This window comes from Pleurodeles waltl, chromosome 10, assembly GCF_031143425.1.
Source record: "Pleurodeles waltl isolate 20211129_DDA chromosome 10, aPleWal1.hap1.20221129, whole genome shotgun sequence".
NCBI classification, from domain to species: Eukaryota; Metazoa; Chordata; class Amphibia; order Caudata; family Salamandridae; genus Pleurodeles; species Pleurodeles waltl.
In genome coordinates this window covers 233,728,521-233,755,900 of record NC_090449.1, presented here as the reverse complement: position 1 = coordinate 233,755,900, position 27,380 = coordinate 233,728,521, and the positions used below count along the sequence as shown (strand labels likewise).

Genomic DNA, 27,380 nt, shown 5'->3' with positions numbered 1-27,380 from the left:
AGCTGGGTTTCAGCAAGTGAGTGGAGCCAGGATCACAGGGATTGCTGTGGTGATGTGGCAGCACAGAGGTCTGGTGACAGCAGGGAGCATCACCCTTCTCCTCACTGGCACAGGAAAGGTTTTGGAGAGGCGGATTCCCTAGGCACACTCCCTGCATCAGAAAATGGGGCATTGGTTTCATGTGATTTCATACTTGTGTGCGGCCCACTACAATATTGGTGGCCCTTGGCCTCAGGAAGACATTTGGGGTTGAATTTGAAGCGGATGAGTTGCACTTTAAGAAGGGATAAGACAGTTTTGATACATGCTTTTATTGGAGGGACAATTAATGTAAAAAAACGACGTTGGGTGCCTACATGGCGTCTCAACGAGCTGGACCTGCTACCGAGTTGTTGCTACATCCTGTGAGGGCACAGATTCAGAATTTGGGAGTTGCCTTAGAGTGCAGCCTCAGTGGATCAGTGCACATGCTTTGATTGTCTGTTCAACCTGAAGGCCACCATTTTATATATTATTTGGTGTTTCCTTTGGCACTGCTGCTCCTGGAAGGCATTGGCATAGTTTGCACAGAACACTAAATAAGGTGCAGTTGAGGGTTGCAGATAGCCTTTAAGGGAGAAAAAGATAGCAGAGCGAGGTTCGATCATATTGGCGGACGCACACTGCTTCTCTGCCTTTCATTCAGGGTGGCTGTTCTGTGTGCCTTTTTGATCCTGCAGGCAGCGCCGTGGAGAGCACATCCAATATCTACAGCTGCAGATATAGTTTGAAGGTGATTTGGTTGTTCCCATTAAAGTGGGCTCTTAGGCTGCCCTCTCCCACACCGGAAACAGCCTTTGTGCAAAGCAATACTTCTTTCAGCAAGAAGCACTGGAGCTGGCTTCAAATGGGAACACCCTCAACATGTGCGTGATGAAGTCTGAAATGTCCTTAACTGTCCTGACACAGTCATTTCGGACTAAAAAAGAAACGACTTGGCCAAGAAACTACCTCCCCCTGAACAACAGAAACTACAACCTACCTTCACCCTTACCACCCACCCAATGGCAGAGCTCCGTAAGAACGTATCTGCAGCCCAATACTAACCAAGTCTTCATAAAAATGCTAAAGGTAGTCCTGACTCCACCTCTCTCACTTCAGTGTCTTGATCTCACCTTTCCTACCACATGAATGAAGGCAGTACATTTCCAGTGTCTGGGAAAGCTCTCATCTTCCCAATCTTGGTCCGTGCAAAACCAGGAGCATCCAAATGGGTCCACTTTGCTTTTGTAATTTAAAACGAAGAGAAAATGTTACGGGTGCAGAGCAGAAGACATCTGCTCCAGCATTTGCAGAATTTCCTTTTCGGCATTAGCATTGTTTAACCTGTATATTCTCTCACATTGCCATGATCACCAGTTTCCTCACCGAGTAAGTGCTGATTTATTCTGTCTGGTATTTCCCAATTTACGCATCCAGTCAAACCTTTGGACTCCTAAGCCGATCAGCTGCCCATGCTGAATTGGTGGTCTAGTGGTTGTTGAGCAGTGGATAGACTGTTCGTGTAAATCTAGCACTTACCAAAGTACCTAACAGAGCACTTCATCACATGCAAATAAAGTTGTTTCTTTCTGCAGTGCTGCGCCCTCCCCTTGCATGCTATGTCAAAAATCCTCACGTATATTCCTAGACTCCTGTATGAAATCAGTTTACTTTTGATTGAGGCCTCTCCTTTCTTCTTTTGAATAACACTTTCCTGCTTCTGATCCCTGCTTGCCCCCTGTCTCTGACGACAGCCAACTCTATCACGTGTATTTGCCTTACTTTCTATTATTGCATTTCTGGAAATTGCCAATAGCCCTTTTCTAAGATCATAACAAACTATATTGTAAGGAATATTACTGTGTCAACTCTTTTGTAAGGAATACTAATGCATCCCCTCTAGCTAATTTATTGATTCCACCAACCATCTGCATCGCATGTACCCTCTACTAATAATCACACCTAATTCCTACTAATTCCTATCAGTTTAATGTACCAACAGGAAACTTAAGTAATGCACAGAATGGTATCCTTACGAGCGCATGTTTAATCCCAATAACCAATAAATACTGGACTATCCACTAACCTTAAGTTTCTGGAGCAGTGTGCTGCATTTCCTAAAGCTCTTTAGCACCTCGTTATGGGTAGTAAGGACTATATAAATGCGAGTACAACATAATACAATACAATGCCTGTTTGCTTTGCAGACATGCAAAGCGTGGAATAAAAGGTTGGAATACTTTTCTCACTTCATGACAAGTCTCTAAGTTGGCTGCCAGTGCATCTGCATATAGGCGCACACATGGGCGACCATCTTGGAATCCTTTTCCAAAAAGAAAATGTCCATCCATGTGTTCTCACATGCCAGAAACCATCTTTAATTTTTTGTTATACTTTATTATTAATTTATTGGTCCAAAATGGTCTTTGGTCACTTTCAAATATCAAATAAAAAAGTTATGGGTGGGATGCTGTACAAATATACAGAAGCTACTAGTTTGGTAGTCATGTACAGCTGCTGTGGCCTTGCAAAAGGCGCCTCAAAATAGTGAGTGGGAACCAAAAAAAGTGTGGGTAGAAGATATCAGATGAGCTGAAGGGAGTGGGGTTCAGAAGGGGCAAAAAGAAAGCAAAATGTTCCCATGGAGTGCTAAAAGCAAAAAAGAAGAATAGGTCCCTCACGTCAGCAAGTACTGGATACAATGCTGCCTGTGACAGTGCTAAAGCTGTCTACGGAGGAGACCACAAAAAGGTCTAGTAGTATGGGTTAGTGAAAACCCTGGACTGAGTACGTTATCCAGTTGCTAACACTGTAAAGTACTTTTACAGTGACTTTATATGGAAATTTATACCTTGAATGGATATTACACTGTGGTAAATGTTCTGATTTCACTGCTCTGTGTAGACCCTTGATACTCAAGGTTCTGGTTTGCGTTTGTTACTGGATTTTTTCTACATTCCGTTATGCTTTTTGTATGTCTGGATACTTATAATGTTTCAAGCTCTCTAGCATGTCTGGAACGTGACCTGTTCACTATATACAAACACATCTAAATTAATATATGTGTTGTTTAGGAGTAAATTTTGCACCTGAATTTCTTCATATTTTCTTCATTTTTTAGGATATGCTGCAGTTCATCCTCAACCAGAAGGAAGGAACAAAAAGCCAGGTCTGAAGTCCTGGCTGGTCGACAAAGGAACTCAATTCCAGGTGTCACAAGAGGTTACTGACTGGAATGCCTTATGGCCCAGCCTGGAGCTAACGACAAGCTTGAAGAAGGCACATTTTCTCCATAGCAGACCTTACAATAGACCACACATGCAATGAAATACTACAATACTTTAGGAAACTCTTCCTTAGCTGCACTGCCCATATTCGATGTTCTTTATGGCTGTGGGAGCATCAAGGAGAATATTACCAACTGAAGTTGGCCATGGCACAGAGAACGGCAGAACTTGATTACTGGCATATATAGATAACATTTGCAACATGATTAATTTGCGTAGGCAGTAGAAGCATGTCCATGACATGTATGTAGTTGCACTCGCCACAGAGGGGAGAGACTTCGTAAATGCATCTGCTTATCTACATTATCTGGACTGGGGTCATTATGCACTTGGGTATGCTCCACTGGGTGACTGTGCCCCTACACTCACTTTTGACTTGCTAATTTCTACTTATGCTCACAGCTCTGTATAGGAAGCCAAGCGGTTTGCGATTACGCATGTACGAAGCCATCTGACACTTGCACCGTGATTCTGGATTTCCTTAAAGTTTGTCTGAATACGACCACTAAACGGTTCCTTACACTTGTAGCACAGGGGGCAACACTTACATACGCTGTAAAAAGCAAACCATCCTCATATTGCAAAATGTGCCATTATTTGTAAGTTAGTGCACTGTGGTATGAACTATTATGGGAATGCATAAATACTTTACATATACTGTACAGAGACTGTTCGTGTTTTTCCCTACGTCAAAGTGCAGACTGCTCAATCATATCTCAGGAGTTTCAGACCCTGCAGCTGGTCCTCTCAACAGTTAGAAGATGTTCCTGTTCTGAATTGACAACGATTTGAACCTGATCAATGGCACACTGCCTTACTGTTTTCAGCTAATCTTAGGAGAGTGTGGAAAAAGTTAAGATTAACAAGAAGGAAAAAGTGAGACAATTAAAAACAACATCAGCAAAAAGAGAAACCTTGCTGCTGTGCCCGTACGCAAAAAGGAAAACATAAATGATAAAAGATTTTTAAAAATGGAAAGACATTTCGGCATACTAGAGGACACGATGGATTGCGAGACAAGCGTCTTTTGTATTTTTAGTTTGAAGGACAAAGTGACTTGAGAACCACTGATCTAGATTTCCACTGTAAGCTTAGTTTGTTGCACCCCCTCTGTGCCTATTACATTTCCCGTATATACAGTAAGTGGAAGCCTTGCTGCTACTAACACACACTCGGCATGTTAATGGCGGGTTCGTTATCTTAAAGCCTTCCGTTTCTGAAGTCTGATGCTGTTTTTTGGACCGACTGTCCCTCGGCAACCCACCCCAAAAAACAAAGCTGACTTTAGCAGGCTCTCTGTCGATGCTAAATCAATTTCAGTGGAAGAGCAGAACTTCACTTTTAAATGAGGACTCCCAGTAGTTTGTAGAATAGTTTGTGTTTTGATCACATGGGCAATGATATTCTTTTAAGTGGTAAAATCATTTTCTTAAACCCATTTGATAACGTTGTTCTTTTTTTTGCAGCACTTCAGAGATTTATTTTGCGTTTGCACGTACAAAACCACAATAAAACAATCTTCTATAACATGCGCTTTCTGAGACTCCTGCCATGTAACCCCAGTTAGTGCACAACGCAGCAGCACGTTTCAGGCATGTTAGAAGTCGAGATCATATTTAGTGCAACTTTTCCGCTAATTCTTCTGGCTGCGCCTCATCTTCTGAAAACAGCTAAGTGGGGATACGACAGTGTGCAGAGGTTGGCTTCAACTTGCTTGTGCCATGCAAGCACACACATTCAGTACCTATCTCACAAAGTGAAGCCTGTGTGGTGCAAAACGATTGTCACATGCATGTTCTCCAAATGTTTGCAAGATCAGGAGAAGTTGGCTGACTCTTCCAGGTGAAAATATGAAGTCTCTTGGTTTACTAGTGCGTGCAGATAAGTTCTGAAACTCCTTCCTAAAGTTTTTCAATCACCTACAATGTAGATATTCTAGCATAAAACAACTTTTATTTTTAATAAGGGCACTCTAAACTCTAATCTTTGTGACGAGGTAGACTATGTTATCATAGACAACTGTGTCACTACCAATTCAGATTTATAAACAATGTGTTAGGATTTAATTTTGCCATGTGTTTTATTCTTCTCTCTAAACTTTTGGGATTTTAAAGATGTTGGCATTTGGCTGTTCTGGGCCCCAAGGGAAAAAAGACGTGCACAACTTTGTAAAATAAAGAACAAAACTATATTAACATTCAGACTTGATTGTAAGTCAGTATTATTACACACATCGCCTACCTTTGGTTTCTTGTTTAGACCAAAATTCATCCACCTTCTCATGAATGTGTATGCTCTCTCTGAGGTCCTTCTGCCACTGACGCAATTCCTGCACTTCTGGGTCACAGCGTACCTGCAATGACAATCACATTGTACACATTGTCAAGATCCGATGGATACATCACACAACAACTAAAAAGTGCCCAGCAGAACAACACAGTACAATAGATACCACTGAGTTGGCGGATAAAGATGCCTGAGAATCCCAAAAGAGTCATTTCGGTGGTAAATGTGCACCAATAAAGCAATGATTGTAATAGATTGTTTGTTCCCATACAAAGATGTATGTGAGTTCATTGAAAAACGACTGCATGAAATACTATTAATGAGAACCCATTTCACCTAAACTGTTTAATGTAAACTTGCATTTTTTATATATATGTACACACTTATATATATATATATATATATATACACACACACAATGTTTGTATGTTTCCTTTTTTGGACACAAATGCAAAAAAAAAAAAAAAAAGTGCATGGATTTCAAAACTTGTCTAATAGAGTAACACTGGCACCCAACAATCATCAAAGGTGTGATGAGACAAATTCCATAAAATAGCAATATGGTGATTATATATATATATATATATTAAACCAGTGACAATCACCACTGGTTAGTTCTAGTTAGGATTGCTTTCCATAGACAAGGCATTTTTTGGTTTGCTTATAACTTTGGTGAAGTTTGATGAATCCTCACAAAACTTTCCAAAAAAAAGCCAGTTTATAATAGAGTGATCTGATTGGCCCAGAGAGCTTTTCCCTTGCAGGAGTTAGTCTCCCAGAGTGCTCTCATTGGCTGCCAGCACCAGGAGAAAAATGTTGCTCGCAGCCATTAGAGGACTCTGGGACATAGTCCCCTGTCCTTAACGTGTAGAAAAAAACAAAAAAAGAATAAGCGGACAGGGAAAGTATACCATACACCCTAAGCCCAAAGGGTGGATCGAAAGGAGGGGTGTCAGTGGATCCCCTTTCCCCAGCCCATGTGGGGCCTCAGAGACCCCATCCTATTGAAAAGGAGGAGAAGTGCGCGCCCCCCCCCTCCCTGAGGCGTTTTGGGCCCAGTGCCACATCCCATGCGGCCCAATTAAATTATTATTGGTAGCGGGACTATTATCTCCCTGGAAGAGCTGAATTCAGCCCCAGGGGCCCCCATCACCGGGATTCAATGTGTTAAAAATGAGAAAGGTGACCATGCAGCCCCTCTCTTCAAGACTTAAAAAGGCCCTGAGCATCCCATCCCCCAGGACAGTCACTTTAAAAAAAGGGAGTAGGGCCATGTGGCTTCACCCTCCCTGAGCCTTTAATGCCCAGGGAACCCTTCCCCCCAGGCCCGGCTCACTTGCTGTATCCTGGGTAGCCCACCCCAGAGACACAGTGTGCACTGCAGCTGGCAAGAGAACATGTTTGCTCCGGTCTGGAAGGAGTATTTTCAAATCTCCTAGCATGCAGGAGCAAACACAAAGTCTGCTGCCAGTAGGAAGGAGCTTTAAAATGCTCTTGCCCGTTGGGAGCAGATTTGTATTCTGTTTCCCCGTTTGCACTGATGGGGGGAGGAAACAGAACAAAAGATCACTTCTAGCCAAAGGGAGCAGCATAAATAGCTGCCCCCTCCACGCCGAAGCAATGCCAGCTCCTGCACCATGCTGGGAGCTGGCTGGGGCTGCGGAGCCCCTGGGGCTACCCCCGCAGCCACCAACATTGTGCTTAGTGAGTGCCCCAGGTGGGCACCAGGGGCACCAACCTTTAACTAATTGAGGTCCTGGGGGATGGGGTCCACTTGGACCAAATAGGCTCGGGGAGGAGGAGTGTGTGGCCCCCCTCCCATTTAAAAAAAAGGCCAGCCCCAACGGATGGGGTCCCTTGGGCCAAAATAGGCTCGCGAGGGCGGGGAGCGTGGCCCCCCTACCTTTTTAAAAAAGGCTGGCCCTGGGGGGATGGAGTCTCCGGGGCCTAATTAGGCTCGGGGAGCAGGGCCCTGCAGACCCTCTTCCCTTTTAAATAAGGCTTCACAGAGGGAATGGGGTCCCTGTGGCCTAGAAAGGCTCCCCTTTTATTTTAATTTCAGCCCAGGTCCTACTTAGGCTCAGGGTAGGGGGGTCGCACGTCCTCTCCCTTTTAATAACTCGGCTCCAGGGAAAGTGGTCCCCCGTGGTCTAATAAGGCTCGGGAGTGGGTTGCACTTCCTCTCCCTTTTTTTATTCAATTGGCCCCAGAGAATGGGGCCCAATGGAGCAAAATGGCTTGCGAAGGGGGGCTGCATGCCCCCTCCACTTGTATTTACATTTTGACCCCAAAGGGAAGGGGTCCCAGGGGCCTAATAAGGCTTGGGGTAGCTGAACACCCTCTTCCACTTTTTTAAATTAAATTTGACCTTGGGTTTGCCAGTGCCAGAAAAGGCTCAGGATGGGGACCACATGCCCTCTCCCCTTTTATTTACATTTTGGCCCTGGGGAGTGGGGTCCCTGTGGACTAATTAGGCTCAGGGAGGGGGGAGGCTGCACACCCGTTCCTGCCTTTATTAAATTTGCCCCATGGATGGGAGCACAAGAAGGCTCAGCGAGGGGGCCTACATGCCCCCTCCCCTTTTTAATTAGCTTTGGCCACAGGAGTTTAGGTCCGCAGGGCCTGATAAGGCTCAGAGGGGGCGTGCAGCCTTCCTCCCCTTTTAAACAAAAAAAGCCCTTGGAGATGTCATCAGTGATGTCATAAATGATGTCATAGAACATGTCATGAAAGATGTAATATGTGAGGTCATAAACAGTGCATGACCAGGGCACAAATTACAGTTAGCTCTGCTAATTATAGCTGGTGAATTTCTGTGTTTTTTGTTTAGTTCTTTAATTTTTTTCTGTGAATTTCCAAGCTTTTTATTTTTTTTAAACAAAAACAGATCTTTTTTCGCACTCAAATTCATTGGTTTACGGGGTAAAAATCCACCAACCACCTTTTTAATGACTATACATATAGATAAAGTAATGACGTTTTGTTTTATTTTAATGTAATCTTCAATTTATTGTTTTAGTTATCTTTCCCTTAAAGTGTTTCATCCAAAATCCAATTTACTTGTAGTTCTTTAAAATTGTCTTTGCTTAAATTTGTTTTCCCATGAATTGGCTTCCTCCTATTTATTTTCTTTGTTTTTCCCTTAATTTGCATACATCACCGGCGAACGCCTGAATCTACTGCACAGTTTGGGCATATTCCCTTCCATTTGTGTTTGGGTTTGCAACAGACATAGCCTACAAACAATATATATATCATTTGTAATGCACTATTTGCATAAAACATTTAGAATCTGCTAAATTATTTCTCCACCAAATTATTTGCCATTGAATTGCAATACAGAGTAACCAAATTTTACAGAGCGTCTTTTATGGTCTACCTCGGATACACATTTGCAATGGTTGTGTACACTGGATCACTAATTGGAACACACAGTTTTACTGTTGTATACATGTACACAAATCATATTACAATATAATTTATTGTTCAATCAAGTGTTCATGTATGATGCTCCAGGCCCTTTCCAGAACAAGCCCTCTGATGGCACCTTTTATCCCGGGAAGATTCCCAAGATCAGCAGCTGTTCTTCTCCTTGGAGCTCTGCATTGTAACTTGGCCTGGTGCGGTGGCCAGACCTTTAGAAACCTGGGTCCCCAGCATTGGAATACCCTGCTATTGGACATGCATGCTTCAATAATACATATAGTTTCGCACAGGTTTGAAGAGATAACTCTTGTGCAGCCTCCACCTGTATTGCCTACTTTGTAGTACTCCTACCACCAAGAAGCCTTCAGGTGACTGTGAATTTGTATTTTATTATTAATGTCATTTTGGAATGTCTTTTTATGCCTTACAAATATGGTTTTAAGGAGTTCTTTGTCTAGAGGTTCATACATCTAAATTATCCATTTATTGCTGTATTTATTTTGCAAGTTTATTAGGTGAAACATATTGCTAATGAGCCTACGCCTATGCCCAAGGGTCTTCGGACCACAGGTTAAGGATCACTGAACTAGGCTGTTTGTATTCCTTTTCCTACAACTCCCATAAATATTGCTATTAACAATTTTTATAATATCTTAATAATAGGGGTTGCATTGTATTTTGTGGAACTTGTGTAGAGATAGTCTGTCAAGTTTCCCTATCCAGAAGAATTTTAACATATGTTTTAATTTCTTAACAAAATACATTAGGGCGGTTGAGGGGGACTCCCATTCGTTGCAATCTGACCTTCACCACACCGGAAATAACTTTTGCTGTCATTTAAGATAGTCATGACTTGCATCAAGCTTTTTCATTGGAAGGATAATGAATGTTTACATAGGTCCCAAGATCGGACACAATTGGTTCTTTTTTTAAGACTAAGCTGAAATTTATAAAAATATGTTCACTCCTGTCCCTCGTGATCCTATTATGTGGGGAAAAATAATGCACAGTGCTACATCCATTGATGTATATGAAATGGAGCAAAAGCTGGAATAGACCCTCTGTGCCTCACTGACTAAACAGAGATCTTATTTGCTTGAGCTCCATATCACCTGCTAACAAGACTCCAATACAGTGTAACTCGAGGCTCTGGGCTTGTTTGAGTTTTCAACACCAATAACCTTCTAAGCAGTTGATATATTTTACTGTTTGAGCTTGATAACCCAACTATGTGACACCTACAACCAGGGCGTTAAATGGGAAAAAAGAAGTGCAGGTACTCAGTAACATGAACTAGTAGTATGGTGAGTGGGGATAGGGACGGAGCTAAGAACAAGACATGAGGATACTTTGACTTATATACCAGTTGCAGCATATACCAACGCCCATGAGAAAGGTGTTTAAATAAACAAAACAAGTTAACTCGTTACACAAAATGAAAGCAAAACACAATGATATTTATCTTAATACCATACTGTTATTTGCTGTTGTTATGCACAATACTATATATTCTTGAGCGTGCACACAGAGAAAGAAACAAGCAGACACGCACACACAAAGTATTCCACAGTCCTCCTTAAAGTCTTCCGATTCTCTCCCTCTTTCATTTGCTTCTCTCTCACACAAAAACACACACATTCAAGCAGGCAAACACACATACATTAGCAGACCCTTGTTCAAAAGACTCAGGTGGGATCAAAGCCATTTTAAACTTCTTTCCTCCCATGGCTTTCTTAGTTGTCACTGTCAGCGGGGCTGCCTCTATTACTGTGTTTGCACAAATGCACACAATAGTGTAAATGTGACTGACAGCACAGGGCCTGAATGGACCCTGTTCTGTCAAACACAGCGTGATGGTGAATACCCAGACATTAGGCACATAATCCCTGCTGAATAGCTCAGCGGTGGTCAGTTTAGGGCTACAGAAGCACCTTAGCTGTCAGAGGCAGGTTCAACTCTGACAGCCTAGTGCTTACCAGCACTCGCAGCTAAAGAGCCTACCTTTCATGAGTACCTGTACTCTCCTTGGCAGCAGAGAAGTGCCGGTACTCAGAGTGAGAAAAATAAGAAGTGTTGGTACTTAGTACCGGTGAGTACCGGTCCATTTAAAGCACTGCCTACAACTTAATAACGAGATTCGTCAACTTTTATATTTGTAGCTGATCGAGGGTGTGTGGCGGCCATTTTGTTCCTGCCGGGCATGTGCAGGCAGATTCTAAATACACAAAGCATTGCTCACAGAGCTTCTGCTGCTCTCGTTTAGAATGGTAAACACGGGACAATAGCTGTTCCTGTCTGCCTTTCTACTGGTAAACTACGCGTCTGCTGAGTATGAAACACCAAACAAAGTAAACGTGTCAAGTCAAGTCCTCCGAACACACATAATTTTTTAGCCTGATAATGCTGTGACAACCCAATGTTACATAATTCCCCAACAGCCCAAGGTTGCATAATGCCTGTATAAATCATCTACTCAGTGTCCTGACAAGAATGCATTATTTTTGCTCTGGTTAATATGCTACACGGTTTGCAGTGCAGCGGCCTTATTCACTTTCACATGTTTTGATACATCATTTTGTATCAGTAAAGCATATAAGGAGAGGGTTGACAAATAAAATCACTCTATCATCACTGCTTTTATTTGTCCTATAGTCACTACTGACGTTCTCATTTCCAGCACATTTGTGATTGAGATAAACTCGACTCAGTGAACAATATAGTTACCGCCCTCCTACGGTATGGGGGGAAATGTGGATGTTTGCGCTTCGGTGACCAGGCTATGCCAGTTTTTCTGCTATACTATACAGTAGAAAGGGCTGAAGTGAACCAAAACGGGGAAAGCATGGGCAGCCACAGAAATCCAAAAAGGAGACTCGAGAGACTGCAAATGGATGGGTGAACGAATGGGCAAAGGAAACAGGTGGGTGTACAGGAAGAACTCATAAAAATGACAGAGGAGACGGCAGGAGATGTGGAAGGTACAAGTGAATGCAAGAAATACAGAAAGGAGGGCAAGAGGGTCTTCTCCAGTGAAGGAAGGAAGGATGAGAATTGTGACTACCAAGAGACTGGCTCAATGAGCTAACAAACCTAAAATCGGACCAAATACCTTCCTTTCCTTTTCCATCCTTCACAGCTCTCCTTGAATCCCACGTTTCAAATTGTCTAAATTCTGTATGCCACGGGGTGGCCTTCCGATCACCTTCGCTAAACTGGTACAAAACAGAAATGACTATTCTTACCCAAATCCACAGTGCTATGCTCGCTCCCCAGCCACATAGACTTTCCACCTGGTATCATCAGTCCATCTTCACCTTCCTCACAACTACTGTCACAGCTGCTATATATCAGGTGATAAACACCTAAAATACGCCACCACTAGCCTTCTATGTAGTTAAAGCCCTGTTAAAAGCTCCAGCCCTGAACAGAAACAATGTCCCTCAATACGAGTATGGCGGCCAGCGGACCGCCGTGGTGGAGTTGACGGTCACACCGCTGCGGGCTCAGTGGTGAAGACCTCCATATCACAAGCACTGGGTAGGCACCTGCAGAACACAGTCAAGCTACTGTTCGCACCGCCACAGCGGAGGGACGGGCAAGGCTGGCAGCAGCCATCTCCAGGCCAGCGGTTAGGCAGTATCCCACAACCACATTACGAGGTTGCACACCGCCAGGATTTCCGGGGCGGATCCACTGCCACCAAAAGCCTGGCAGGAAAAGAACAATATAAAAGGAAACACCCACCTTCAGGAACACAGGCACTGTTGTAGGCGCCATGGCATGCTAATTGCAACTCCTCCCAATGCTCTACCTGGCCATACAACTCCCGGACCAGCAACGTGTCTGTTGATGTGGATGTGGATGCATGTGGGTCAGTAGGTGTGCCTTAGATATGTGGGGGGAGGGATGTGGGTATGGGAACAAGTAGCTGTAGGGGGTACGGAAGAAGAAGGGACACTAGCTGCCGTCAAGGAGGCCTGTGCCTGAAACGATCTCTGTAGGCCAGACAAGGCACTGTGAATGCCTTCCAGGAATGCATTGCTATGTTGCATCTGGGATGCCAGTCCCTGGATGGCATTCACAACAGTTGTCTGCCCCCACAGAGATGGACCTCTGGAGATTAATAGCCTCCTCATTCAGGGCAGCAGGGCTGACTGGGGCAGGGGCAGAGGTGCCTGCGGCGAAGGAGATGCCCACCATCTTGGGTGGGTGGGCACGGACAACTGGGTGGGGAGCTCCAGGGACGGTGGTGCTGGTAAGGGGGGTGGCGGACAAGGATGGTGCTGGGGTGGTCCCAGATGGGTTTGCCACCGGCAGGGAGCCGCCATCGGAGGAGGAATCTGAAGATGGTGTGCTTGATCCTGTCTCTCCCGTGGACCTCCCCTTTCCCTCCGTCCCACTGGTCCCCTCGGCTCCGCTGCTGTCAGCCTTCAGGGTCCTGTGGGTTGCACCTTCCCCACTTGCCGGTGCTCCTTCTCCTTCGCCAGATGATACTGATGCACACAAAGACAGAGTCAGGGAGGGAGGGAGAAGGAGAAAGAGAGACCAGGTGCAATCTGTCAATGCTAGCACAACAGTTACACAGGGTAGAACATCAGCACTTGATGCCGTGCCATGATACACTATGCCTACCCCTGCACATCCTACAACTAGTGAACACCATGGGGGAAACTACAATAATGCACAATCAACCGCCGATGGTATGAACTGATGCAAACATCTACATGAGGAGTGGCATGCCCGCCACACCTGTCCAGTACCTGCCCACTGCCCATGGCTGTTGAGACAGGCATGTGATGGACTGCCCACCCAAAAGAATCCTGCAGGGCTAGTTGGCAGGCCTATTTGGCTATTGTCAGTTAGCACTCTGAGCACTTGGCGCACCCATCGCCACTACACATGCAATGCCTGCCAGCTTATTGACGTCCCGGGATTGACCCCTGGCACAGTGTTTGGCAAGGACTGATCACAATGACCTGACACCCCAGGTCCAATCATCCTCTTACCATGGGCTGGCAAGCACATCTATCTAGTAGGTGGCCACACTAGTTCAACATTGGAGGTAGCTGCCCCGCTACCACTGACTGCATGGCACTACCCGCACCTGTGATGCCAATCCTGCCCAGATAGACACCTCCCATAGTGGACATCAGCGTACCAGGCACCCACGCCACAGCTACCCAGTGCCTACCCAGAGCCACTATGGCAACATATGTAGCAAGTGAGAGTGGGTACTTACCCCCGTGTGGCTGCTGTGCTGCCCTCAAGCGCCCATCCACTTCAGGGTAGGCCACCTCCAATATGTGGGCCATTAGAGGGGTCAGAGTCCGACATACACCCCTCCCTCATTGGGAAAATGTCCCCAGCTCTGCAGTCTTCCGGGCCCAGCGTCTCAGGTCCTCCCACTGCTTTCAGCAGTAGGGTGCTCCGCCGGACATGGACCCCCAGGGTCCGCACTTGCTTAGCAATGGCACGCCAAATCCCTTTCTTTTGATGGGCACTGACCTACATGGGAGACACAGACAGAAGGACACAGTCATGTAGAGTGGCATCCCTGGGACAGCAGTGGACATCACACTTCCACACCTACACGTCGTCACCTGACATAGCCTTAGGCCCTTCACCCATGTCCATGCACCAGACACACTGCCACCACCAAGGCTCCATCTCCATGCGCACAACTCACATACAGGACAATGACATTGGGCTCACTTGCTGCTCTGGTGCCCCATATAACTGTCCATACAGGGGTAGGACCCCGTCCACGAGCCGCTCCAACTCTTCCTGGGTGAAGGCTGGGGCCCTGTCTCCTGCCGAACGTGGCATCTTGGCTACCAGAATCAGAACACAGCAGCACATGCAGTGGAGGTCTTCAGTGCACGAGGTTCAGGACTCAAGTGAGCATGAGCACATGAAATGGTGGCCACGGCCGCCACGGACATCACCGTCACCGCCGGTGGTCGATCACCATTGGCTTCTACCTCCCATAGGCAACAGTGTTGACCAATGGTGAGTTGCACGGCGGGCGTGACCACCTACCTCCATGACATGTTAAGCCGAGGGGATAAGCTCACTTCCACCTGTCCCATGCATGCAAGACAAGCAGCTGCCATTTTACATGTCCAATGTGTGTTGTGGGTGAAATGCTAGTGCATAATGGGTGAGTTTTGGTGGCCTTTAGCCACATCAACACACTCTACACAGTTTATGGTGCACAACATATACCCACTCTCTCCTGTTCCCAGGTACAACGTAAGGTTGAGGATGAGGAATGCACCTGTGTGCAGGCCCCTAGTCGACCTTGCCACCCTGGAGGAGCATCACGTCATCCAGACCTGTCGCCTGAACTGTGAGACCATCATGGAACTGGTGGCCCAGTTGGAGCCGGATCTGTTACCTGCCATTTGCCATCCCAATGCCATTCCTTACACAGTGCAGGTGTAGTCAGTCCTCCACTACCTTGCCTCAGGCTCCTTCTAGGTCACAGTGGGCCTGGCAGGAGGGATGTTCGGCCCACGTTTAGTAATGTCCTGAGGGATGAACTATGTGCCCTGCTCAAACATCTGGCCAGCTACATCCAGTTCCCCTAATGTGCAGAGTTACCCACTGTCAAGGCTGCATTCTACAGAGATGTCATTGGGGCCACTGATGGCACCCACATTGCCCTGGTTCCATCCAGGAGGAGTGAACAGGTCTATAGGAACTGCAAAAACGTCCATTTGGTTAATGTGCAGGTGGTGTGTATCGCGGACCAATACATTTCCCAGGTGATGGCCAGGTTCCCAGGCTCTGTGCATGGTTCCTTCATCCTGAGGAAAAGCAGCGTTCCACATATGATGGCACCACTTACGAGGGACCGGGCTCATCGGTAAGTACCCCTGCATATGTGTGCCCCACAGCTCTATTGTCCCTGCCCTAACGCCCTCCTGGTCTTGACATGCCTCTTACCTCTGTGCACACAGGTGACTCTGGTTATCTCAACCTGCCCTTGCTCCTGCACCCGTGAGGCATCCAACTACAGATGCAGAGGACCGTTACAATGAGGCCCACGGTCATACCAGACAGGTCATTGAGAGGTGCTTCGGCCTGCTGAAGGCCAGATTCCGGTGTCTGCACATCTCTGGGGGTGCTCTGCTCTACAACCACAGAAGGTGTGCCAGATCATTGTGGCCTGCTGCATGCTGCACAATCTGGACCTGAGGCATCACATCCCATCCCATTGCTGGATACAGAAGAGGGTGTAGCTGTACCAGTGGCTGAGGAAGGGGACGTGGAAAGTGATGCAGAGGAGGATGATGAGGATGCAGCTGACTCCAGGGCAGAGCTGATTCAACAGTACTTCGACTGAGATGCAGGTATGTGTCAACTGTCTGGTATGTGTTCTCTACAACTGTCTGCCTTGTCCCTGCTACCACCTGTTGTCTGTGACCACTGACAGTATTGATTTAAGCTCTGCCTCTGGCTGGGTTGGTGGGGGTGTCACATGTGCCCATGACTTTGGTATTCACAGAGTACAGGTCAGGTCTATAGTCAGGCTGCTGTTGTGCTGGTGCACTAGTGCTGTCAATGTGTTTGTACAATGTTCCCTGAGCTGCCAGTTCAAGTGCTATGTGTGTGAGACACAGGGTTGTTGCATCTGAGCAGCATCTATCCTGGGAGTCGACATTGGGCGGCAGTGCTACATTGTTGTTGGTGGCAGTGGGTATGGGGTCAGGTCTGCACTGGGTGCTGTGAGGGTGGTACCACAGGGTTGGTATGTGTTGTTTTTGTGTGTTGGTACTGGCCATATGGTTGTGGACCTGACTGCCATATCTTCCTTGGATACCTGTTCCTACAGTGCAGTTGTGTTGACTTGGCATCCGTGACTCCTACAGTGACTGTTGTCCCTGTCCTGCTCTACTTTCAGGACATTGGAGTGGTGTATTCAGCTACCTGCCTGACCTGTTGCCTCCCTTGACACATATCTCCAGCCACTGGCTGCTCCATGATCAACATCCCTGCATTTTGCTCCTCCTTTTGTTACCATCCCATGCATGTGCTGGGCGATGGGTTGCCAGTTGCACAACTATTGGCAATTCCATTTGTATTCATGACAAAGACGTAGGCAGTAACTGTGCTCAATGGTGTTTATTTGGGAGGGACAAGTGCAAGGGGTGATGAGTGGCGTCATGGCGGCTGAGATAATCAGGGTGGTGGGTTCAGCTGTGGGTAGTCCAGGTCCAGTATGCTGGCCCTGGGAAAATGGAGACATGAGAGTGGACAGTGGACAGGGTGTCTCAGTCACACACAAAGGAGAATGTTCTGGAGAGGGTCACTTCCTGGCGGTGGTCGTGGTCTTGGCACCATGTCCAGCTGGATGTCTAGTTGGACATCCTCGCTTGCATGGGGGTTTCTCAGCTACAGGGGTAGGGGTAGGGGTGCTGGAGTCCTGCGTGTCCTGTGGCGGGGCCTCCATACCACTGGCTGCTGCTGATGTGGAGGGCTCTGATGGGATGTGGCCAGTGGAAGGGGCTAACTGGTGGGTGGTGGACTCATGCATGATGGTAATCAGGTCCTTGAACACCCCTGTTATTGTATCTATGGTGGCATTGTGGGCCTGCCATTGTTGCATGGCCTCCTTATGGTATTCCCCCTGCAGCCTCTGGGTCTCCTGCACGATAGCGAGGATCTGGGCCACTGTGTCCTGGGTCTTGGTTGAGGGCCTCCTGGGCAGTTAGTTGGTGTTGCTGCCCTGAGCCTTGGTCCACGGTTCCCCTCCCACTACCCCAGACACCCTGTGCCCCTGGCACAGTGTGCCCACTCCCAGTAGCAGCCAGGCCTTCGTTGTCTGGGATGTGTGCCCTTGACTCTGGCCCATTTACTATGGGGCACAACTCTGATTGTGAGGTCCCCTGGGGCACAGGTTTGGGGTTCAGGGGCTGGCTGTGGTGTTGTTGCACTATGGGTGGGCGCGCCTGGTGTGTCCAGGGTGGGTCTGCTGTTGGTGGACTGTCCAGTGTCCCCAGATTGCCCAGGCAAGTTGTCCCTATCCAGACATCCATTGGGGCCTTCATCCTGGGCAGGGCTGTCTAAACCTGGCGTCTGCAGGGTGTCACCGGCCGGGGGGTGCCTGTGGATGGAAAAGGTAGAGATTAGTTGTGTAACTGTAGTTGTTATGTCCCTTTTGTGATGCATGCAGTGGGTAGAATAGCTTCCCAGTGATGGCAATGTCAGCTGCTGCACTGCAGACATTGATTTGGCGTAGGGGTTTGTGGCACGGTTTCCATGTGGCATGGGGGGGTTGCGGATGGTGGCTGTCATTGCTGTCATTGACATGTGTTGGGAAGAAGTCGTGGCAGCCAGTTGGTGTGGGCTGTGGTATGGTTGTCTATCCAGATGTTCCACTGTGCAGTGGGTCTGTGGTGTGGTGCTGTGTGGGTTGTGCTGGATTGTGGGAGCTGTGGTTCTCCACATTGTGGTTGTCATCCGTCCATTAGGAGTGAGTGTGTAGGGATGGTGGGAGCGGGGTAGTGTGGCATGCAGAGTAAGTGTGTGGGGTGTTTGGGACATGTGCAATGCGGTGGATTGTAGTAAGTTGGAGGGTGGTTGGGAGGCATGCAGGGCAGGGGGTGGTTGGTGCTAGGGGGGTATTGTTGACTTACCAGAGTCGAGCCCTCCGCTGATGCCTGTCAGGCCCTCTGGTTGCATGATGTCCAGGACCTTCTCCTTCCAGGATGTCAAATGAAGGGGATGAGGTGCGGGCCGCACCGCCAGTCTTGTTGCTGGCTATCTGATGCCTGGATGCCATGGAACGGACCTTCCCCCTGAGGTCATTCCACCTATTCCTGATGTCCTCCCTTGTGCGTGGGTAGGTTCCAACAGCGTTGACCCTGTCGACGATCCTCTACCATAACTCCGTCTTTCTGCATGTCGATGTTTGCTGTACCTGGACTCCCATGAGCTGTGGCTCTACTCTGATGATCTCGTCCATCATGACCCGCAACTCACTGTTGGTGAACCGTGTGTGCTTCTGGCATGACATGTTGTGGGGTGGATATGTGGTGTGCATGTCGGGTGCAGTGCGGGGTTTGTGGTGATGTGGGGGTGTTCGGCTGTGGTGAAAATTTGTACAATGTGTACAGTCTTATTGTCTTTGTTGTGTTTGGGGTGTGCTTCGTGTCAGCTCATATTTGTTACTAGGAATTGTGAGTGTGTGAGGGTGTTATATGGTGGCGTGTGCAGGTGTGCCTTGTGTGTGTATGAGTTTCAGGTGTGGGTTATTCGAACTGGCCAATGTGGTGTTGCCTACTTTTGGCGGTGCCTTTTCGTACTGCCGCAGTGCAAACCGCCAACAGTTTACCACCATGCATGTACCGCTGTGCTGGAGTTTGCCTCTACATATGACGGTCGGAATGGTGTCGGCCTGGTGGGGCCAGCGTTTGTTCAGTCACTCTTTCGTTGTGGGTGGCATGGCAGTGTTTGTTTTGTGTCTGTTTTTGGGCGGTTTATGTCTTGTGACTCGTGATCCAGCGGTCGCTATACCGCCACCACTGGCGGTATGGTGGCATCATTTCACATGGCAGTCTTGCCCGAAAACTGCCAAACTCGTAATGAGGGCCAATGTCTTTAATAGCCTACATAATGGCCTACTACATCACTGAGCATTCATACAGCTTGATAAGGGGATACATTAGACACCAGTGACTGGTATTTGTATCTCTTGATTGTTGGCCATCTCTGCAATTTCCAGTAACAGGCAGTATCCCTGGTATTAACTTCTACTCATGGTGAGATCCTCTTAGATCCAGAAAATCATGCACTACTTGTAACCTTCAGGGTTGCTGATGGTGGACACTGGACCTCACGTTTGGGGACCAGAAGATACTGTTCTTCTTTAAACTTGTATTCAGAGCAAGTCATAAAAAGGGATAAACAGGGAGGAAGAGGACAATAGAAAAACAGTGACAGGTAGAAAGCAGGAATGAAAAAGAACCTGCAAAAGTGAAATAAAGAGACATGCACTTATAGTATGCAAGTCAGACAATAAAAGCTGCGTTATCTTTTCGATCTCAAAATACTTGCAGTCAATCCGGCACCATAAGGCTAAAGAAAGCTGCTATATCATGATCTTTCAGTATATTTTAAAAGCACAAAAGCACTTTAGTTAGTATTATCGGATTGTATTTATAAAAGTGGAAGATATGGTGGTTAACTGTTCTGGGCTGTAGCTCTAGTAAATGAGATAACAGTATATACTTTTTTAGCTAGCTCAGCGAGCCTCTGTTAATGTTTCCTAATGAGCACACTGGACCCTTTTATTGGATGTGTTTGCTGACTATTTAGACTTTTGTTTTTAGCATTTCCTATCTTTTATGTTCTATTTCAATTAACTTACCACAATAACGATGTTGTTCTGATGCACTAGTTATACCATGGTATTTTGTAATTTTAATGAATTGATATGTTTTAATGTTTTTACAAAGTTTTTATGTGTACTTCTATGGTTATGTTAACCGAAATAAAGTTTGCTGCTGATCATGAAATTAAGTGACAGACAGATTAGAGTACTCGATGAAAGAGGCCTTAGGAGGAATAAAGATGACGTAGTGACGTAGTCTTGGTATTTGAAAGACCTTTCGTTAGGCAACAGGCTGCTCAGAAAAACCGTGGGCCCCAGCATTTACTTTTATTATTTATTTATTCATTGTTCAGTCCAATTGGTGCCTCCAGTCATTGGAATACAAAGCTTATGTTGAATGTCAGCATCCTGAAGGTGTGCAGCATGCCTATATGTGCAGTTTTGCGTCATTTCACTGCATCATTTAGTAGCCATGCAGCCGTTTCTTCTACCGATCCCAGTTGGATGGGCCAATAAAACAAAAAAATGCATTTTAAATGCAAATTGGGGGGAGCAGAATGGCGGTGGCTGGTGGAGCAAAAAGAGGGCTCAGGAGGGGGCATCAATGGGGGGTTGGGTGGAGGAGAAACAAAGGGCGACAGAGAGGCGAACATGTGTGGGGGAAATAACACAGAGAGCACGGGGACAGAAGAAACATGGACAGCAGTCGAGGGGAGAAGCAATGGGAGAGACAGCAACGTGGGGTGGGAAGGGCGAACACACTGGTAAGAAAGCAACAGTAATGGGAGGATACCAGAGCACATGAAACACAGAAGGGTGGGGAGAAACACACAGGCAATAGTGGTCAACACAGGCTGAAGGAGAGAGAAGTGCACAAGCAAGTCAGCTAGAAAACACACTCTTGTGCAGTGCTTAACCAAAAAGAAAAAAGTAATGCTTATAAAGTAAGCAGTGGAGGCATAAAAGCTAGCCAACCAAAAAAGGAGGTAAAGACGCTATGCTCCATGGGAGGGACAAAGACACGATTGACAAGCTGGGAAATGAATTATATCAGGCAAATGAGAATGAAAGGAAAGGCAAGTAATGGGTGGGCTCCAAGCCCCTGTATGTTCTTGTTAAGCCCACAACGTCTTTCGCAACCAGACAGTTTTGCCATCTAGTAGGCGCAACCTAAAAAAGAACAACAAAAATGCCATTGCCCAGTGGTGGTTCAGCAAACTAAAATTAGAATAACGAAAGGTTCTCCCAAGCGCACTGTATTATTTGAACAATAGAGAACTGTAGATAAAAAATATTCATGATACTAATACATTAAAATAATTACAGCCGTTTCACCCAATATCAAGATGTGGTATTCATTGTTTCTGAAGTAAAATTATATGATAGTTAACAAACGTAAATGCATTGATTTAAGCAATCACACTGTGTCTTCAGAGTCACCCTCTAATTCAAGAATTTGCTGAACCACTAATTGGTGTGACTCCTAGGCTGTAGGGAGTCTGATAGGGAAGCACTTCCCTAAAGCTTTATGCACCAATTCAGTTTCACGAAAGCATTGAGTGCACTTCCACAACATCCTATGTATTTTTTGCACATACAGTTGCATGGGGTGCTTCTACCCAGTGCAGAATTGTACCATAAACACAAATCCACACAGGGTAAATCAATCTTCACTTATATGCAGTAGTACAGTTTAAAGTGCAGATTTCCTTTTGTGAATCAGGTCCAAATTCTCTGTAGTTAACATGCACTGATACAGTACTCCCAGAAATCATTACTTTGCTTCAAAAACGAAAGTAAAGACATTCCTATTGTAATGCTTTCTGTGGGCAGTTGATGGTGATCATTGAAAAGCTGTAGCTGACCTCTGGATCTCTGAAGTTGCTAGCCGATGGGACATCAGCCTACAGTAACCTGTGTTCGAGCTACTCAATTGACTGTTCCCTTGATGTAAAAAGTGCAACCTCAATCTGGTAGCACACATTTAGTGCTTGATTTGGACAGTCGGCTCATTCGGCTAAGGCTCCTGCCAAACAGCTTGCAAAGGTCAGAATGGGATGAGAGAACTTTGCTTTCTTGGAGATCTCCAGTACCTGTCACCACAAAAGATTTCTCAAGCCTCCGAGCCTTTCGTGGCTCTAAGTGTTTTCAATGAATTTCCAGGAAATGATCTTACACCAGTATCTCTGAATTGATTGATTATACTTGCAATTTCGTCATGTACAGACATCAATGGGCTTGTAACTGTAAAATATTTAAAATATACTGTTGGCAGGGGTACACCATATTTCGAGAATGACTGGGCGTTGTAGACTATTTATTTCACGAATTGCTCACATTAAGCTTTGCACAGTATTTGTGTTGCACTGTGGCCTCATGGGAGAAGAAACTGGCAGCCACTATAGGGCAAAAAAGTCTATGTTTTGGGAGGCATAAAGCCCCACTTTGTCCCCACACACATTCACTGCCTATTAGGACATGGATAGGCCATGCCTACCATTCAGTAGGAAAGGCTACATGATATGATAATTTCAGACACCTGAGGCAAAATATAATTTTAGAAAACTCGGAAAAATACCCTTTTCAGGAATGTTTTCAGTAATTCAGTGCCACCACTACAGGGCATTGTAAGGTTTTTTAATAAACGTTGCCTTATGGAACAGCCAGCCCTGCTACTTGTGCTCATGTCCACATCTTCTTGTGCTCTGAAATCTTGGTTGCTTTCCCTTGTGGATTTTCAGGCCATCCACTGAACAGCTATTTTGCTGAACTAGTGTCCTCCTTTTGCAGGAGCAGCTCACAGTCTACTAACAAGCACATCTCAGGTAGCATGGCAACCCAGGTCATGGCTACTTCAGAATTACTTCAAGGTCTGGACCCAACTTTGGCGAGCACAATGATAGGTCCTAAAATGCACCTCTTCTGTTGCCACTTGCCTTCAGAATGTCCGTCTTGAGTCATTCAGACTGCTGGCTATGTATATGGCAATGTCCAGGACGTCAAAAAAAAAAGTCCAGCTCCCAAACAAAAGCATAGATTGCTTCAAATTTGAAAGGGCCAATGCGTTAACAGAGAGGACATTTTTCCAGCTACTTTGATAGCCTTCTACACAATGGTAGATGTAAAAGCAGAAGGAACTGGTTTACACGCAGGTAAAGCCAAACATCCTAGGAGCCAAATTTCAGACTTCTGCAATTCAACTGGGTGGAAAGCTGGGGTTATTCAGAAACTGTCTTAGCATGCAAGAACCACATCTATAAGGCCTAGCTCAACATTGGGAAGCCACTATCTGTCCACACAAATGTTGGCTACCCATCTTTGCACTTTTGATTTCTATGGGAGGGTGTTGCAATAGCAGTGGTTGGCAAAGTGTGGTGCTGAACTTACTTTAGGTCTGAGCCAGACTAATTGTTTGGTTCCCCTTTTGTCTGTAGTAATTTTAGAAGTGCAATCTGAATAGCGATGGGCTTACTGTTTTGTGTGTTGGAACACATTGCTCCATATGTTTCCCTATCCCCTCTTTACTCCTCCCCATTGCCTTTATTAGTGAACAGTCCCCATTTTCCAGCCTCTCAGCCATCCATCCCACATTTATCACTATAACGCATGCTTACGTTTGCGGAGACTTTGTACTCAGGGCAGAGATATCTGGTCAATATCATTTTGTAGTCCTACAAAGCGTACTACAAAATGCAGTTTGTGGCTATACCTCAGTGAGTTAATGTCAAATTAATGGAGGATGGCACAGACTTTACTTGGGTGGGAGTGCAATACAGATGTCCTCTCCCTTCCCACTCTACACAGTAAACAAAAATTCACTCTCAGCTATCCAACAGAGCAGCCACTGTCTGACAGTCATCCAGCAACCTGGCTAATTATGTGTTACCTCAGTGCCTACTAACTTACAATAATCAGTCCACAATAGTATCAATATACAATAACACCACTCCTGAATTTCTTTACTCTCTGTCTGACTAAAATGGCTGCCAGACTCTAAGATCCATCCTTTCAATGATTTTTCAGCGTGTGCCCATGACTAGCAATGGAAGTCGCTTATTTATCTGAGAACCTTTATAATAAAGCTAATGCTGTCAAACTGCAAATGTTCCTTTTCTATTCCTCCCAAGATGTCTTATAAATTTGATTTCAGATGCAGAGCCATCACATTGCATATGGGTCACGTTCAGTGAGAAGTTGGGAATGTCAGGTCTAAGCTCATTTATTATTACCCTTAGAGACCAAAAAGTGTTAATATGTCACAAACATTCTCACAAAAATGAAGTGGTAATGTGTCATAAGGGTATGCATGAAAATCATTCCTCACCGCACCTGCATGTAATGAATGAGGCCAGCCCATCATCTCAGTTAACACTATAGACCACTCAGCTAACTTATGGCTCTGCCACCATTTAACAGGGAAGTTGCCATAGACTGTCTGTAGTAAAGTTTATGTGTCATCGTCGTCTCATTTGTATCTAATATGGGAATGGAGCATCTCTCCCTTTTCTTTTCATTATGTTATCAGATTCGGCGATAGTTTACTGCCGTGCCTTTTACCCCATTTTCCTTGTTCCTTCTTCTCCCTGTCTCTCCACCCCCCACCCCATCTCCTCCATGCCACTTGTATCTTTGTGGCTGAATTGATTGTATTGTGTTGTGTTTACTCTAAATGCTAATAAATAAATAAAAAAGGTTTGCAGGAAAAAACAAGTTACTTACTTTCAGTAATGCATTATCTGGTAGAGACAGGATCTAGCCGCAGATTCCTTACCTTAGAATCTGATCCAGAAACTTTTTTCCTATAGCATGCCTGCACGTCGGAAGAGGGTGTTGCGGAACTCCAACTCAACGCCATCCACCGGATGTGATGTCAGTGGAATCCATATAACCCCCCTCGCCAAAACGCCAACATCAGTTTCTTCCGTGACTATTTTCTGCGCTCAAAATGTGGAGCCACATATAGAAACTGCCTACTGAAACAGTGTGCTAACACAAAAGAAACCCCTCTGTCAAATAATCAACGAAATCTTCTGAGACCAACGAGGACTCAGTTCGCAGAGCAGGGAAGATGGGAGGATCATTAAGGAATCTGCGGCTAAATCCTGTCTTGAGCAGATAATGTGTTACCGAAGGTAAGTAACTTGTTCATCTGATAGACACATCTAGTCACAGATTCCTTACATTAGAATCAGACAACAAAGTCATACTAACCCAGAGGAGGGAATGCGAACTGAGACATTCCAAAAAAGTCTCAGTATCACAAAACCAGTCAAGAACAAGAGAAAAAAGAACAGACAGCCATAATAATAAAGGTGAGTAATAATATGCTCTACAATGGAAATAAGCTCAACCATGTTAGTATGTCAAATGTGTGTTAGAAGCGACCCCATAATATTGAGAGTCTCTAACAACAAGAAAAAACTGGTCTAGTACAAAAGAAATAGACTGTGCATTCATAAGAATACCTACGAAGAAATACATACTCTTTACTAAAATAAATGTGTAAAGGCCCACAGTAAGAAAACGCTATAAAAACGTTAAGAGCATGGAGATAGCATCGCCCATGACCGACACCATTACAAATTCGTCCCTATATCTAAACCGGTCTAGAACAATTAAAAAAACACTGGACATTCATAACAATGTAGGTGAGCCCTAGCATATTTCACAACGTAAAACTTGTGGGAGATACCAAGGATAAGGAGTCAAACATTCAAAACATGAAATAAAGCAAATCCATGTTAATATAAACAATCGGTGTTACAGGCGAACTAACGAAAATCAATATAAAACCACTTTCTCCTTTGATGGGATCTAAACCCATGCATGAGCACCCCAAATGTACTGTGGAAAGAACCTCAGCAATGAAAGTCATAAAGACAAAGTAAACATGGATAAGAAACACTACTCATGACCGTAGGGCAGTATTGCCAAATGAGCTAGTGAAGATAAATCTATTGTTATATATGTTAGGCCATGAGCCAGGGCCCCAAATTTAGGCCATTGGTACCATTTGGGAGGATGGGTTCCAACATGATTTTTTTGTAAGATATGGATACCTAGAGATGGAAACTATGTGATAGCAAGTCATTTCTCTTTGCCTTTAGTCTGATATTATTTGATTAGCAACCATAGCCAAAAAATAATGTTTTTTATATTTTTGATAAATAGCATACAAATTAATTATAATATGTTGAAAAATAAATAAATTCCACCAGATTGGTTTAATTCAATACAATTTAAAAATAATGATGATTATTAATTGTAATAATAATATAGTGCTTAAAATAGTAACACTAAAACTTTATTGTATTCCTCATATATTGATATAGATTATATGCATCATTTTCACTGTTCAGCTATTTCATGTGCCTTCATTATGTTGGATACTATGGGGGTTATTCTGACCCCAGCGGTCTAAGACCGCCGGGGCCAGGGTCGGCGCGAGCACCGCCAACAGGCCGGCGGTGCCCCGCAGGGCATTCTGACCGCGGCGGTTCGGCCGCGGTCAGAAGAGGCAAACCGGCGGTCTCCCGCCGGTTTACCGCTGCCCTTAGAATCCCCCATGGCGGCGCAGCTTGCTGCGCCGCCATGGGGGATTCTGACACCCCCTACCGCCATCCTGTTCCTGGCGGTTCGCCCGCCAGGAACAGGATGGCGGTAGGGGGTGCCGCGGGGCCCCTGGGGGCCCCTGCCGTGCCCATGCCAATGGCATGGGCACGGCAGGGGCCCCGTAAGAGGGCCCCGAAAAGTATTTCAGTGTCTGCTAAGCAGACACTGAAATACGCGACGGGTGCAACTGCACCCATCGCACCCCTGCAACTACGCCGGCTCAATTCTGAGCCGGCGTCCTCGTTGCAGGGGCATTTCCTCTGGGCCGGCGGGCGCTCTTTTGGAGAGCGCCCGCCGGCCCAGAGGAAATGTCTGAATGGCCGCCGCGGTCTTTTGACCGCGGTGCGGTCATTCAGCGGCGGTACCCTGGCGGACGGCCTCCGCCGTCCGCCAGGGTCAGAATGAGGCCC

The 27,380-nt window shown here is 45.8% G+C and overlaps 2 protein-coding genes across 4 annotated transcripts in view; one reads left to right on the top strand and one right to left on the bottom strand.

Moving 5' to 3' along the window:
• Positions 1-5,511, top strand: part of GPRC5B (G protein-coupled receptor class C group 5 member B) — a 174,563-nt gene extending 169,052 nt beyond the window's left edge. Inside the window, exon 4 of the mRNA XM_069210257.1 lies at positions 3,143-5,511. Coding sequence (XP_069066358.1) covers positions 3,143-3,196 — 54 coding nt within the window. The 3' untranslated portion in view covers positions 3,197-5,511. The remainder of the gene's footprint in view (positions 1-3,142) is intronic.
• Positions 1-27,380, bottom strand: part of IQCK (IQ motif containing K) — a 515,691-nt gene that overhangs the window by 34,780 nt on the left and 453,531 nt on the right. For all 3 annotated transcript variants that reach the window (XM_069210248.1, XM_069210250.1, XM_069210249.1), the window contains exon 12: positions 5,550-5,661. In XM_069210248.1, coding sequence (XP_069066349.1) covers positions 5,550-5,661 — 112 coding nt within the window. The remainder of the gene's footprint in view (positions 1-5,549; positions 5,662-27,380) is intronic.